This window comes from Oryzias latipes, chromosome 2 (assembly GCF_053564925.1).
Source record: "Oryzias latipes strain Hd-rR chromosome 2, Olatipes_Hd-rR_3.1".
NCBI lineage: Eukaryota > Metazoa > Chordata > Actinopteri > Beloniformes > Adrianichthyidae > Oryzias > Oryzias latipes.
This window is the reverse complement of record NC_136238.1, coordinates 48,390,563-48,406,940: the sequence shown is the minus strand read 5'-3', so window position 1 is coordinate 48,406,940 and position 16,378 is coordinate 48,390,563. Positions and strand designations below refer to the sequence as shown.

Here is a 16,378-nt window from a genome sequence, read left to right as displayed (position 1 = left end):
TTGTAATTGTATTCATTTGGGACCAGGGGATATTGTGTTTTTTTTATGGGGGAGAGGGGGCTGCGGTTAACCGCAACACTGCTGGTCTATCACCGCGTGACAGCTCTATCCAAAAGTCCTGGAAACGTATAAAAGGCTCCTTGCTGTGTTTGTGTCCCTGCAGGCCTCCCTCAGCATTGGATGACTGAAGAGGAAGATCAATGCAACCAGCAGAGGAACTTCAGAGTGGAACAGGAGGAACCAGAACCTCCACAGATTAAAGAGGAACAGGAGGAACCAGAACCTCCACAGATTGAAGAGGAACCAGAGGAACTCTGCATCAGTCAGGTTGAAGATCAGCTTGATCTGAAGCAGGAGACTGATACCTTGATGGAGATTCCTACTTATGAAGAAGATGAGAACAGTGAAGCAGATCTAAACAATCAGCAGAGCTTTAATGTAACTGATAGTCAGGGTGAAGAAGGAAACCAACATGAAGAATCAACATCAACTACAGATGAAGAGACAGAATCAACATCAACTACAGATGAAGAGACAGAATCAACATCAACTACAGATGAAGAGACAGAATCAACATCAACTACAGATGAAGAGACAGACCCACAGAACAGAGATCAGAGGAAGAGAAGAGACAGAAGTCATGTCCAAAGTGTGGACAGCTCTCACATGTCAGCAGGTCAGTGTGACTCTGATGTTAGAAAAAATCACAAGAAGACAAATCTTGGTAAGAAATACAAACAATCTCAAAAAGAAGAGAGACTTTCCTCTATCAGGTCTGGTAAAAACTCAAGAATAATTACTAACCTGTCTGACTACATGGAAACTGGGTCTGATGAAAGATGTTATATCTGTAAAGAATGTGGTAAAAGCTTTTGTAACATTTCTCTGTTCGGAATTCATGCAAGAATCCATGCAGAAGATAAGAGATTTTCTTGTAAAGAATGTGATAAAAGTTTTAGTCGCAGATCTAGTCTCAAAACACACATGAGAATTCACACAGGAGAAAAGCCTTTTTCTTGTAAAGAATGTAAAAAAAGTTTTAATGTATTATCTCATCTCAAACAACACATGAGAACTCACACAGGAGAAAAGCCTTTTTCTTGTAAAGAATGTAAAAAAAGTTTTATTCAAATATATCATCTCAAAGCACACATGAGAACTCACACAGGAGAAAAGCCTTTTTCATGTAAAGAATGTGAAAAAAGTTTTAGTGATGTGTCTAATCTCAAAACACACATGAGAATTCACACAGGAGAAAAGCCTTTTTCTTGTAAAGAATGTAATAAAAGTTTTAATCAAATATCTTCTCTCAAATCACACATGAGAACTCACACAGGAGAAAAGTCTTTTTCTTGTAAAGAATGTAAAAAAAGTTTTAGTCATGTATGTAATCTCAAAAGACACATGAGAACTCACACAGGAGAAAAGCCTTTTTCTTGTAAAGAATGTAAAAAAAGTTTTAGTCTAGTATCTAATCTCAAAAGACACAACTTGTAGGACTTTTTCTTGATAATGTAGAAACTTAGTGTATACTCTAAATTCGAAACTTTTCTTATAAGAGGTCGACCTCTCAACCTCTGTACCACAGCAGAAGGCTTTATTTTATAGGGGGAAAGGTTCTGTATCTCAGAAAAATTAAATATTAAAAAAAAAAGCTTTTAATGCTTAAAACTCCTGGGGGAAAACCCCAATATTCCAATAAACTCCATAGCAACCTGAGTTGTCATTTCATGTACATAGAGCCACAGGCTGATGGCCTCCACACCATATTGATGAAATAACTTCATCAGAGGGAGGCACAAGTGAGTATTAAATGCTTAGAAATGAATTTTTCTAAAATATAAAATAAAAAAACTTTAGTTGTTTTGATATATGATTTGCTACAGGAGGTCCTTTGTCCCAACAGCAGTTAGACTATAGAATGAGACAGTTCAGAACTGTTGAAACTGCTGCTGGATTTACTATTGAGTTATGACGTGTACTTTTATTTCCACTTTTATTACCATTTTAATTTTTACTGACTCTTTTTTTTTCAAACTGCTATATTTCTTGTTTGACTGCTGTAACAACTGAATTTCCCTCCAGGGATCAATAAAGTCTTGTCTCGTCTTATCCTGATTTTCTTGGACAGCTTTTTTTTAGGTTTTCATCTTCTCTAAGCCACAATTATCAAAATCAAAAAAGTAAAGGATCAATACATTTCAATCTATGTTGTAAAACATTTCACAAAATGAATTATTTTAGGGGACTTCCGGTGTTGACGAATGGAGTAGACGCGTGTGTCCGAGCTCCCCGCTTTTATTAACTTCTACTAAGCCACCTAATTAACTAGATCAAAATTTGCCCTACAAGGACTAATTCAACGGCTTACCTAAGCAACCATGTCCAAAAAAAGCAGAAAAGACGAGCAGGAGAGGGAAGAAGCGGCTGGTGTTAGCGCATTCACTGCTGTGTTGACTGCTAAGCTAGCGGAAACGAAGTCCGAGCTGACACCTACGCAAGGTACGAGGCCAGACTGAGCACTGTTCAAGCCACAGTTGATGACCATACAGAGCGCATTACCCACTTGGAACAGTATGCCGACTCTACCAGCGTCGAGGTGACGGAAATGAAGACCGCGCTCTCAGCCATTGCGGCAGACAACGCTAAGCTAAAGGCTAAGCTAATTGATCTCGAAGGCTGGAGCCACTGCAACAACATCCGAATCTTTGGACTTCCCGAAAATATTGAAGGGTCTACACCAACAGCTTTTTTTTCACAGCTGCTTTTTGAAGTGCTTGGCGCTGACATTCTAGCATCTCCTCCGGAATTAGACCGTGCACACAGCTCACTAGCTGCTAAGCCAGGGCCCGCCGGTAAGCCACGGCACGTCGTGATATGCTTCCACCGATTTCAGACTCGTGAGCTGGTGGTGCGGACGGCTCGCAGACTTCGGGGAAATCTCTCCTACAAGGGCTCTCCTATCCATATCGTGGAGGATTACTGTCCGGAGGTTTTGGAGCAGCGCACCCAGTATCGAGATGTCATGAGGAAGCTTTACCAGCTGGGCCACAAGCCTGCTCTGAGGTACCCAGCTAAGCTGTTTGTCGTGATGGAGGTCTGCTCCAGGAAACATCTTCCCTCGGTGAAAGATGCTGCCGATTTTGCCTCTCGTCGCTGCCGAGATGATGCCGATCAGTCCCTTCCTAAATCTAACTAGTAACAATATGTGACCTGGTACTAGTTCCTTTTTGCCATGTACACACCTTTTTAACGGCTTATTTGCACTTTTAAAGAAAATGGTTTGTGCAATATTTCTGCCGAGAAAACTTGATCCTATATATATATATATTTTTTTTACCTTCTCAACCAAGTGGTGGTATAACCAAAGGTTGCTATTACTGTTCACACTGCGATATTTTCCTAAGCTAGGTTTTTATTTTATTTTTTTATTATACATTTTTTTTTCATTTTAACTGTTTATTTATTCTTCTCTTAAGTTGCTACAATTAGTCTAGTTACACTTTTCTAAGGGTAATTTTGACTTCCGTTATTGGGACAATTATAATGTGCCTTTAAACTCGGGGATTTGGGGATTTTGGACTAAAGGGGGAAGTCCCGTTGTTAGGTGTTGACACCTTTGTGCAATGGACACTTGTTTCTTGTTTTTATGTATGTATGGGGATGTTCAGGCCAAGATTATTATGTTATTTTATTATTATTGGGTTATTTTTCTTTTTTTTTCTCTCCTCTCTCTCTCGTTCTACTCAGATTTCCTTACAGAGACCAGCCTTGCCCTTCCGACCTAACATGTCTGCGCCCATCACTTTAATTACAGATCATGTTTGAGGTATGTCTTCTGTAAACATAAATAACAGATTCAGACTTATTTCTTGGAATGTGAAGGGGCTGGGGAATGCCACAAAACTGGGGCGCGTAATGACCCATTTAAATCGTCTCAAGGGAGATATTTATTTTCTCCAGGAAACTCACATGCTTAATAAGGAAGTTGTGCGACTTAAAAAGCATTGGGTGGGGGAAGTCTTTTACTCCACATTTAATTGCAGGGCCCGTGGTGCAGCTATGATTTTTCGTAAGGATCTTCCTTTTATCGCAGAAAAGTGGGACGACAGTGCTTTTATCACAGAGCTTTTTTCATCTTTTCCAGATCTCCAAAATCACTATATAATTATGGGTGGTGACTTTAATTTTGTGCAGGATCCGCAGCTTGATCGATCTTCTAACACTTCTGCCCCCCCTACTAGAGCAGCCAAAATGCTATCGACTCTCTCTCGACAGTTTGGTATTACTGACCCATGGAGGCATAAATTCCCAGGGGGAAAATCTTTTTCATTCTTCTCTCATGTTCATCGTACCTTTTCTCGAATTGACTTTTTTCTTTTAGACGTACGACTTTTGTCTAATCTGGTTTCTGTCGACTATCACGGTATAGCTATATCAGACCATTCTCCGGTTTCTCTTGATCTGGCCATACTCTCCCAACCTCGCCCGTTGAACCAGTGGAGGTTCAATGCTGTCCTCCTAGCTGAAGAAGCCTATAAAGAGTTTATACAAGCACAACTAACTCTATTTTTTGAACTAAATGACCTGCCAGAAACAAATAGAAGTAGTCTCTGGGAGGCCTCTAAAGCACACATTAGATGTCAACTAATTTCTTTTATTTCTAATAAGAGGAAAATGGAGTCTGCTCATATAAATCTACTTTTGAACGACATCAAGAACACAGACCACTTATTAGCTGCTAGTTTTGATCCAGACCTGTATAAGAAACGACTCGCACTACAGACAGAGCTTGATCTTATCTCGACCACGGAGGTCAGAACGCTGCTACTCAAATCCAGACAACGTTTCTATGAATCAGGTGACAAGGCAGGGAAGCTTCTTTCATACCAGGCAAGGGCTGAGGCATCTTCTAGGCTTATTCCAGCAGTATTATCTCCAACGGGTGCGATGATAACAGACCCAGTTAGTGTAAACGAGGCATTTGCGAAGTTCTACTCGACTATTTTACAAGCCCGAAGGATGAGGGAGGGCTTGCCCTGCCAGTCTTCAGATTTTACTATTGGGCAGCAAATATCCAGAAACTTCTTTTCTGGATGACTGACAACAATGATACCACTTCAAGCTGGATTCAGCTGGAAGGGAAATAGTATCAATACTGTGTTCGCAGCTTCCCCTTCCCAGTGTCCATATCTGCCCAGTGGTGTCCACTTCTTTGAAAATCTGGAGTCAATTCAGGAAACAGTTCGGCCTTATAAATCCTACAGTCCTCACATCAGTCTACAAAAACTGTAGATTTGAACCGTCCAAAACCGATCTGTCATTCAAACTATGGCACAGGAATGGGATTAAGTCAATTTCTGACTTGTACGCAAACAATGTTTTCTCCTCATTTGAACAATTGTCAAAGAAATATGACCTCCCAAAACAGCATCTCTTCCGTTTCTTCCAGATCAGGGACTATGTTAAAAAACTGTTTCCTCATTTTCCAAATCGCCCCCCAGAAACTCTACTAGATGTTCTTCTCTCCAAAGACCCTTTTGTTAATGGCTGCATTTCAAGTCTTTACAAGTCAATTTGGACAGCATCTTTAAAGCCATCCAATACTGTCAAAGCTGCATGGGAAGACAGTCTTAACCTTAACATGACAGAACAACAATGGAGGTCAGCATTGTCTCTTGTCCATTTGTCCTCTATTTGCGCTCGCCATAGATTGATTCAGTGCAAGATTGTTTACAGGGTCCATTATACCAACGCCAGACTGGCCAAAATGCATCCTTCTATTAGTGATTGTTACGACCCTTGTCATATTTGTGTATGTTTTTTATTTGTATTTAATGCTTTGTATATGGAGAGTTTGTGTAGGGGGGTGAAAGTACTTTTGTATGTGTGTAGGTTCTGTTCTTTTTTTTCAGGTGACCTGGATGGCTGCACTAAGGCCTTGTAGCTGCCCATGATTGGAGGACAAGTGACTGGTGCTGCTGCTCAGGATTGGAGGGAGGATGATTGATGGCGGCACATGATTGGAGGATGAGACTTTAAAACCCTGGCATCTCCACTGCCCCAATTGGGGGGGGGGGGGGGGGATATTTAGCTGGAGGTTTTGTCTGTCTGTACTTCCCCCCCCCCCCCCCCCTCCCCCATTGATAAATCTGTGTGAGGCCTTTTGGCTGTGTAGACTCTTTTGGTGGAGCTTAGCTTATTGGTAATTTGTATCAGGATTTTCTTTTGTTGTTATTTGTAGAGCAGTAGGGGTGAACTGCCATTTTGTTTGACTGTTTTTCTCCTGTTTTGGTTGAGGTTCAGGGAGACAGGTCAGACTCTGTCATTTATTTTTACTTTGGTTTCTGGAAGGTCAGATAGAGCATTTGACATTTGAGTTAGTTCTGTTTTGTTTATTATTTTGGCCTGTGTTCACCCTGAAGTTTGATGCTCCTTTTTCTTTCCTTTTGTCACCTTTACATGTAGGACAATAAACCCTTATTTGTACGGAAATTGGTTTTGGCAGCTTTATTAAATTAGGTGGGTTTTGTTTTAGGGCTTACCTTTTGCATTTTTGGGTCATTTTTCTTATTTGATTCATCTTTATGTTATGCCCCCACACCCCTAGACCTAGGGTGCATAACAGTGATGCCTGCAGCAGATGCCATCTCTCTCCTGCCAATCATGCCCATGTGTTTTGGTCATGCCCAGTGCTCGCGGCACTTTGGACAGATGTATTTGATGCATTGTCGAGAGCCTACAGACATACCGTCACCCCAAATCCCATGTCGGCAATATTTGGTCTTCCCCCAACTTCAGACACGCCGAGTGCGCTGAAGCGGGCCATTGCATTTACTACCTTATTAGCACGCAGGCTGATCCTGCTGAACTGGAAGCTCCCCCGTCCCCCTTCGCATGTTGGGGGACGGGGGAGCTTCCCGTCTGCTTTCCGTCCAGGGAATCAGTGCAGCTGACGTGTGAAAACTTAGATAATTTAGTCAAAAGCCTTGCAGCAGCGTTCTGGCAAACCTGGAGCCGTTCTCAAGATTTATTGCTCAAACATGTGAAGATGGAGTTGCAGTTATCAAGTCGAGATGAAATAAAAGAGTGGATGAGCATTTTCATCTCAGAACGCAACACAATTGGACTCATTTTTTCAATGTTTTTAAGATGATAAAGACTAGAACGTACAAGTGACCCGACATGGGATTCGAGGTATAAAACCGGGTCTGGGATGACCCTGAGGTTCCTAACAGACGGTTTGATAGAGGAAGCAAGTGGACCGAACCACTGGACTATCTGGGGGGAACTGTCAGGAGCACAGACTAGGACCTCAGTTTTGGGCTTCATTGAGTTGAAGAAAAGTATTATTCATTCAACTCTGGACTGAATCCAGACACCAGCGTAAAATCTGTATTTTAAAAACATCCCGCTGTTTAAAAGTCTGTCCAGGAGGACATAACGGTCAACAGTGTCAAAGGCTGTGGTCAAGTCCAGTAGCAGTAGCACAGAGGATTTTCCTGCATCACTCTGCATCAGGATGTCATTAGTGACTCTGAGAAGGGCTGTTTCAGTGGAGAGAGCTCTGAAAACCTGTCTGAAACTGCTCAAAAGTGCCATGACTAGGGCTGTGACGATAACCTCATCACCGCGGTGATGAGGTCATCACCGCATCACTGCACTTTTTTCTTTCTTTTTTTAGTTCAGCATATGGTCCGTGATTGGAACTATAATAAACACATTAAACGCATTCATCTTTGCTGATAATTTCCTTTTTCTGCTAGTCCTGTGTTCAGACTTAACTTCTTTCTATCAGAATATTCTCTCCTTCTCTCCCACCGTGCCTGTCATTGTCTCTCATAGGCGCCGCGCGCTCTCACTGTCTGCCTCTGCGCTGCACGTGGCTCCTCTTACTCTCACACACAGGCGGCGCTTTCAGAAGCACATCCTTATTCTACAACAGAGGTTTCCGTCTCGTGAGGAAATACGACAACTTAACTGCATTCTAATTATTATTTTTCATTGCATTCATTTCCATTACAAGCTGCGTGCGTTCTTAAGTGCGCGACACGGCCGGCCGCCGTAGGATTTTGTGTTGGGGGGGGTATTACTGTTCTCAGTCACTCTGTAACACCAAACATGAACGCGCGCTGTTAAAGTGCGATGAAAATCACTACATGTTGCCTCGCATGCAGCTAGACAGCTGTCCGCTGCAGAAGGATCAACAGGCATCCCCAACACACGTGTGTGCGCGTCTCCTCCTAGTTCTACACACGACGCAGCACGCTCACACACAGTCAATCTACAACACCTATATAGTTAGTTCATTAGTTAGATAGGTAGCAGTTAGTTGTTACTGTTATTTGTTAATATAGAATAGTACGTTGTAATTGTATTTATTTCTGTTGATGGGCTGGATGTGGGTCCTGGTGGTGCTGAAGAATGAAAGATCCTTCTACCTGCAGTCATTCCTGAAGGAAGCTGATTGCAGCTGTTCTCTCCTGACAGATGGAATGATGGGAAATGAAGTTCATGTTGAAGTGTGCTCCAAGCAGAACAGAAAGGTCTCAGGACTTGGATCAGCTGCTGTTCTCTGGGAGCGTGCACGTGCTGCTGCACGTGCTTCTGTCATGGCGTTCTGGATGAGCTGCTGAGGTCTGTTTGCATCCAGACTCTCAGCTGCTTTAGTCAAACTGCTGAGCCATGGAACAATGGAGCCGTTTCTGAAGGAAGAGGATCAAACATGATGCTCTGCAGGAAGTGGAGGTTTTTTAGAGTCTCCAGACTGTTTCTGAACGGCCAAAGAAAAGCAGCTGATGTGCTTCTGTCTCCTACCAGCAGGGAGCGCTCTCAGCCGGACAGAACAGATCCTCAATGCTGCTCTGAGAAGGACTCTTCTGTTCCAGAAGCAGAGACTGTTCACATCCAGGAGAATCTGGACTCCAAGGAATCCCAGAGAATGTTTGGACACTTTGACCAGCAGAGGGCAGCAGAACTTTCAGCAACTCTGGATCTGATCCCACAAAAACAATCCATGGATGATCAGATTTCAGAAGATTTGAAGGATCAAAGACAAAGATGTTGTGAAGAGAAGATGTGAGAAGAAAGTCCAGAATGAATCCACTCTGACTTCTCCTCATGTCTCTGAAGCTTGTGTCTTCATGTCTTCACCTCAGAGTTTCTTCTGGATTCCATGTGGATCAATAATATTGATCATGTTCTGTTGTCATCAGAACTTCAGGCTTTTCTCTGCTGATGATCTCTGAGCTGAACTTCTTGGAGGAATTCCTGAATCTGGGATTTGGAGCAAACAGTCAGAACAACGGAGGTTTCCATTTCTTCTAAGCTCTGCCAGAAGAAAAGAGCTGAAGCTTGAAGCTGAAGCAGCATTTGCTCCCAGAATCTGTCCTCCAGACCAACAAGTCCCACCACAGCCTTGAAGACGTTTCCAGAAGCAGCAGCAGACTGTGTTCCCATGACGACGCTGAAGTCAGCTGCTGCTCTGCAGGAGAAAGTCTGCAGCTCCTCAGTCAGGAAGCTCTTTCAAGCTCGTGCACATCTGTCAGTGCAGCAGCAGAAAGCCTGTTTCCCTGCAGGAAGTCTGAGACTTTTCAAAGTAAGAGCCTCATGTTGGCAGAGATGGGTTGGATTCTTTGATGCTCCAGTGTCTTTTGGATTCAGGATGATTCATGCAGATCTAGAAATCCCACCATGATGATCATCCTTGAGGAATTTCAAAATAAAAGACTTACAATCACTGCTGGATGAGCAATACATTTACTCTTTATTTTCTGTCAATAAATCATATTTATCAATAAATCCTTGATTGTAAATGATGGATCTAAAGTTGAAAAGAAGTCAAAGTGCTGACTCAGCACAGATCAAAGGAGACACAGATGATTTCCTGGAATGAAGAAAACATCAAACATCATGATGTGATCTGGAACTGAGCTGTTCTTCAGAAGATCCTCCCAAACATGGAAACTGTTGCTGCAACACGTGAAGCTTTGCTTCTGTTGCTAGGTAGATCTGATGGATCAGAAGCAGACTTCTGTCAGCTGGAACTGGGGCTTCTTCCAGACCATGTGACCTCATGGACAAAGTTCCAACATGGTTTCAGTGAAATGTGGAGGTTTTCCAGGAAACGTTGCTGCAGTTCCTCCGTCTCATCAAATGAGAGATTTCTCTGCACTAAAGAAGAAAATCTTCCAGAACAGCTTCAAGCTGCAGAAAAACTGTTTCCATCATTCTGAGGACATTTCTTTAGGCTTCATGTGAAGAAAACAAACTGTTGGAAAAGATGAAAACAGAAACAAAGAGGTTTCTAGAAGCTGCAGTTACAATGAACAGCCAGCAGGTGTCTCACTCAGTCTCCAAAGCTTCACCAACGGCAGATTAAGAAACAAAGTTCTGCCTCCAACCATGAAGGGATTTGAACCCTCAACCTTCTGATCCATGAGGCCACATGGTCTGTGAGGACATCCAGGTCCAGCTGCAGCTAGATGACACCATCCTCCAGCTGGAGTGGATGAAGGTGCTGCTTGGATTCTGGCTGGATGTCCGTCCGTCCTCAGTCCCTTCATGGCTGCTGCTTCTCTTTCTCTGATGTTTCTGCAGGATGAAGCTCTGACAAACTGTTGAAGTTACTGGAAAACGCTGAGTCTCTTCTTTCTGCAACTTTTGATAACAGAAACATAAAAAACAGAAACAAGTTTTATTGGGAATCAAGTTTGTTTGGTCTTTTATGTTGTAAAAGTTTTATTTTGCCCACAACCTAACATGTATGTATTTTTTGATTTGCTGTGTTATCTGTCTGTACAATGATCCATCCAATCAGAGATGAGTGGGCGTGTCCTCAGAGGAACGATGGAGTCATCGTTTCAGTGACGGCAGAGAGAGTCAGACGTTGGTGAGGAGCGGAGCTGAGGCTGAAAGCTTGGAGCTACGATTGTTTTCATCAACTTTCTGTTTAGAATTGTGGAAACTGATGTCATGTAAGTAATGTTTTTTCTAGATGTTTCTAAACTGATCGTTTTTATTACAATATGCAGCTAAATGCTAATTGTTACTAGCTTTAGCATGTAGTGTAACGTGTTGGGTTAGTCTGTCTCTATGTAGCTAAAAACGACCTTAAACAAATGTTCAAAGTTCTAAAGGGGACTTTCATTAAATGGACCATAGATCAGTCTTTTCTGGACTCTGTGGTAGACCGAGCACACCGACCGACACCGAGCTGCTGTCTGAGCCCATTCCAACCCCCCCACCTCAGAGATTCCCGCCTCCTCTTCCTCCTCTTCCTCCTCTTCCTCCTCTTCCTCTGCTGTACACTCAGAGTTTGTCTGCAGAACATTTTCTCTCTCCAACAGTTGTCCTGAATATCAGCTAGGTGAGGACTGCAGGTTTGATTTCCTGCTTGCTCAAAGTGAAAGGAGCTCTTCAGTTTTTGGACACGACGTAGCAGAGCATCGATTAGCCTGTTAACACTTTAACCCTTTTAACTGTATGTGTGGGGGTTAATTAAAAACAAAAGACAAAAGAAATTCAAATAATGTTTCAATTCCAACGATTCTTAGTAGGAAAATTCTGGAGACATCACCTGTTTCTAGTATTTTCTTTCTAATCAATGCAGTGATTTTTGTATATCCCTAAAACCAAAAGGTTATCATCTAGTCCATGGGATGATGGGGGTTCCATCTGTGGTTTTAAGTTGCTGGAATCCATTCTCAGCCAAAAACCTGAATCTAATGGAAGCAAGTCTTTGACAGATGAAACCAGAAGAATAATGGTTGACATACTGATGCTGACATGACAGAGAAGAACGGCTCATTGATCATTATGGATTAGTAGACTCAGTGTATGATTGACATGTCATTCTCATCTTTAACAAATGCAGCTCAGACATTTCTATACACACTAAGAATGTGTATGTTTTTCTATTGCAGGACGTCAGCACCCAGACATGTGATAGAAATGTCTGCCAGGGAAATTGTGAGCTTCTTTCCCGTCTGAGTGACCCTTTCTGCAGGACCATAAGGTTATGTAAGTCACACCAAGAATGAGGACATTAAAGGTTTATTAAGACCTTTGACCTATAAAAGGTATTTTTCAAAAGTTAAATAGATAAAAAAGTAACACATGCTTTGCACGCCAAGTTTCTTCACGTTGTGAATGAGGAACTACAAATGAGATGTTCACTGTCCTACCAGGACCATCACTATGAACATGTGGGACAGAGGGGGGGTGATCTGATCTTTATTTCCATGTTAGTGTGAGGTCACCGCTGCTGCTCAAAGGTTGGAGCCCGGTTCCTTTTCTGCAGAACTGAAACAGAACGTCCCATCAGAACCAGCTGGTGCTACCGGTTGGTGTGACGTCTGGCTCCTCGGATGATGAGCTGGTAACCTCTGAGGTCCAGGAGCCTGGTCCTGTTCCTGCTGCTGGTACGTTAAAGTTCCCCAGCATCAGAGGATCGTTCCACCAGGGCAGTGAGCTGTTTGGGAGCAACAGGAAGTCATTTTTAGTGAGCCTGAGCAGGAAATTTTCTATTTTAACCCTTTAAATCTGGATGTCTGCCAGGCTCTGTGCTCAATGTTAAATATTGAGTTCCAAAATTTTAATGCCCCACCTGCTCCTCCCATTGGTTTGTTAGGGCCCCCCTGCACCAACGAAAGAATCATTGGAGATGGAAATTGTTACTTTAGGGCCATCTCTCAGGCTGTGAGCGGATCCCAAAACAGCCACAGAAAAATCTGGTCAGCCGTTGTAAAACAATTAGAAACTAACCCCGATCTGTATAGCTGGGTAATTGGGCGTGAGTTCTCCTCTGTGGCTGAGTACATAACCAAATCTAGAATGCGTTTCGTTAGTGTTTGGGCCACAGACGTAGAAATTCAAGCCACGGCTGATTTATTAGGAGTAAATGTTTTTGCCTTGAACATGTCATGAGGAATGTTAAAGTCAAAAGAAAAACAAAATATAGAGAGGATTCCGCTCACAGGACCATGATGAAAACTCTTAGCATACAAAAAAACATCTGTAAATCTTTTGGTTTAGTGACATAAGTTAACCCTCAAATTTCTATTTTTTTAATTTCTTTGTTTATTTTTTTATTTCTGTGTTTGCTTAGTTTGGTTTTTACTTCTATTTCTGTTAATAGTTAAAATTTCAGAAGGTCAAAACAAATTTATTTTGTATTCAGACTTGTATTGTTATAAATGTTGTATTTTTGTATTGTATTCTGCAAATGTTCAATAAAAATCAGACTATGACACTGAATGTAATGACATTTCCAAATGTGTGTAGATTTCTGTTCCAGTAGCATCAGCTGAGTCAGAGCTGCTATGGAGGAAGAAATGAAGTCACTGATAGACAACAAGACTTTCAGCCTCACTAAGTTACCTGGGGGGGGGGGGTCTATGCTGTTAAAACTGACGCTGATGGAGGTGATAAATATAAAGTAAGGTTTGTGGCTAAAGGCTATAACCAGAAAGAAGGGACAGATTTCAGTGAGACTTTTTCACCCACTGCAGACATGACAAGAGTGATGCAAAAAGCAGCACAGGAAGGTTCAATCCTACACCAAATGGATGTACAGACAGTCTATTTACATGCTCCAATAGACTGAAATATTTGTGGAACAACCAGAAGGTTTTGAGAAGAAAATGAAGAAAAATAAGTCACTTTATGGGCTAAAGCAACCAGGTTGACACTGGAACTCATTTGATTGAAAACGGTTTTGAACAGAATCCTGCAGATTACTGTCTCTAATCAAATCTTTTCATTTCTGCCTCTAAGCCCAGTTATCTAACTAAATGTCATATTACTCCAATTCAATTCATATTTTTTCCATCTTAATTGGTTATAATACTTGAACTCTCAAATCTTTAAGTTTGAGCCGACAGATATACTGATTTAGAAAGAACAAAACAATATGCAGAGTGCATAAATGCATTGAGTTTATATAGGGGTGCTATATAAACTCATCCTCTCACTCATGGTGCAGATGCTTTATTATAGTAGGACAAAATAACTCAGCAAAACACAGTAAAACAGCTAAATAACTAAACGCATTTGGTCAAAAACCCACACTTAAACCCAAATCCGTCCAGACAGGCAAAGGGAATGGTATCCCACAATCCCTTGCGGTGCCGATCTAACAGCAGCACCAAAGTTACACCTACTTATTGAATTAATTTGAATGAAAGTAAAATAACTGTCTGAAAACTACGTTTTATTTTTAAACTGACTTAACTAAAAGTGATTTATCTTAACTGAAGCAAATAATTAAGTTAGAAAGTGTATTTGTAACCCTTGTGCTATCCTAGGCACTTTACCGTTGGGAGTTGGGTCATCTAGACCCACTACTAGACAGTGCTCTGAACCTTTTTTTTTCAATTTTTTGTGATCTTCACTGGTTCAATGGATTACATTAAATTTTTCCACCTTTATCCACCTTTGTCATGGTAGGGAGAACATGTCAAAGTAAGGGTGGGGTCATCCAAGACAGCACAAGGGATTTATACATCTATACTTGGATGATTGTAGTGGGATTTCAACAACCCGTCATCCACAGATAAAGTATGGAAGCACATTTGTTTGATCTACCTAAGCCCGTTTGGACTCTGGCGCTCCACGCCTGGATGAATAGTGGCGTTTGGAGGAAGTGCGGCTGCGCAGTCCGTCACTGAACACCGTCACTGCCTGGACCTCTTTCTGGGTCCTAGTGCCCTAAAGGTTACAGCTCCTGGTTCCACAAGAAAAAAGTCCATTCTAGAGGCTTCTCTGACGTCATCATCATCAAACACAGCGTTACCTAGCAACCATACCAAGACCATAGCAGCTATAGAGGGAAACCCAACAAACCATCAACGGCGGTTAAAGCAGTCAGACGTTTGTTCTGCAGCTCAGCAAAAATCTCCTCCAAGAACCTGCAGGAGAACATCTGCTCCCGTCATGATGAGGTGATGAAGATGTTCTGATCAGAAGAGCATCTGTTCTCTCTGCTCTGTGGAAGAACGTGAGGGACATCCAACAGTCTCAGCTGCAGCAGAAAGGACTGAGAAGCAGAGAGAGCTGGAGGAGAGTCAGCAACAAATCCAGCAGAGACTCCAGGACAGAGAGGAGGAGGTGAAGCTGCTCCAACAGGAGGTGGAGGCCGTCAATCACTCTGCTGATCATCAGGGAGAAGATCTTCACTCAGATGATCCGTCTCCTCCAGAAAAGAAGCCGTGATGTGGAGCAGCAGATCAGATCCCAGCAGAAACTGAAGAGAGGCGGGTCAAAGGTCATCAGGACGAGCTGGAGCAGGACATGGCTGAGATGAAGAGGAGGGAGGCTGATGAAGAGGAGGGACGCTGATGAAGAGGAGGGACGTGAGATGAAGAGGAGGGACACTGAGATGAAGAGGAGGGACGCTGATGAAGAGGAGGGACGCTGATGAAGAGGAGGGACGTGAGATGAAGAAGAGGGACGCTGAGATGAAGAGGAGGGACGGTGATGAAGAGGAGAGACGCTGAGATGAAGAGGAGGGACGGTGATGAAGAGGAGGGACGCTGAGATGAAGAGGAGGGACGGTGATGAAGAGGAGGGACGCTGAGATGAAGAGGAGGGACACTGAGATGAAGAGGAGGGACGGTGATGAAGAGTAGGGACGCTGAGATGAAGAGGAGGGACGGTGATGAAGAGGAGGGACGCTGAGATGAAGAGGAGGGACGCTGAGATGAAGCAGCTCTGGCTCACAGAGGATCACAGCCACTTTCTGCTCAACTACCCCTCCCTGCCCCCCCTCAGTGAGTCCCCCCCCTCAGCCATCATCCATGTCCGTCCTCTGACAGACTCTGAGGATGTGACAGCAGCTGTCAGAGCTCAGAGACAAACTGCAGGACATTCTGGCCGTGGTCCTCCCTTTGACCTGGACACTGGTTGCCATGGCGACCTGCACACTCACCAAGATGGAAGTTAGAAGAAGAAAAAGAGACCAAAATGATTGATAAAGCAGGTTTTCCAGGGAAATCCCACAAAGTGCTTTCCAAGCTAGAACTAAGAATACCCAGCATGCATTTGGAAAAACTCCTTAGCTTCTTGTGGAAAATGATGAGTCATTGTAAAAGCATTCTCTGAATGCTCAGAAAACTTCCTCTAAGGTTGTGGTTGTTTGGAGAAGTCCTCCTCTTTAAAGAAGTTCTCCTGACCATCTTCAAAGCCACTTTCTGCTTTTTCAAACACTACTGTTCTACTGTGTTTCTTCAAAAATCCACTATTTGAGAAGCACTGGGCTGAGGCTACATCCTGGTCATCACTCACATCACATGCATCTATGATCAGCCTTACCCGAAGAGGAGGGGGGTCAGGAGTATGAAGTGGCTCCTAAGCAAGTGGGGTCTGGTTAATGGTGGGT

At 42.8% G+C, this 16,378-nt stretch overlaps 1 protein-coding gene and 1 long non-coding RNA gene across 6 annotated transcripts in view; both read left to right on the top strand.

Moving 5' to 3' along the window:
* LOC144989362 (uncharacterized) overlaps positions 1 to 6,089 on the top strand; it is a 48,783-nt gene extending 42,694 nt beyond the window's left edge. For 2 of the 5 annotated variants that reach the window (XR_013653514.1, XM_078941667.1), the window contains exons 2-3: positions 164 to 676; positions 3,751 to 6,089. Coding sequence is in view for 3 of the 5 variants with exons in the window: in XM_078941667.1 (XP_078797793.1) it covers positions 164 to 676; positions 3,751 to 3,788 (551 nt within the window). In the remaining 2 variants the exon portion in view is untranslated. Of the gene's footprint in view, positions 1 to 163; positions 3,067 to 3,750 lie in introns of all 5 variants that reach the window. The other 3 variants (XM_078941680.1, XM_078941676.1, XR_013653515.1) reach the window with 3 other exon arrangements.
* A 2,523-nt stretch (positions 6,090 to 8,612) lies between these two features.
* LOC144989481 (uncharacterized) lies at positions 8,613 to 15,938 on the top strand. Its single transcript, XR_013653715.1, has 2 exons — positions 8,613 to 10,976; positions 11,925 to 15,938. It is a non-coding gene; the product is annotated as an uncharacterized LOC144989481 (long non-coding RNA).
* The last annotated feature ends 440 nt before the right edge of the window (positions 15,939 to 16,378 follow it).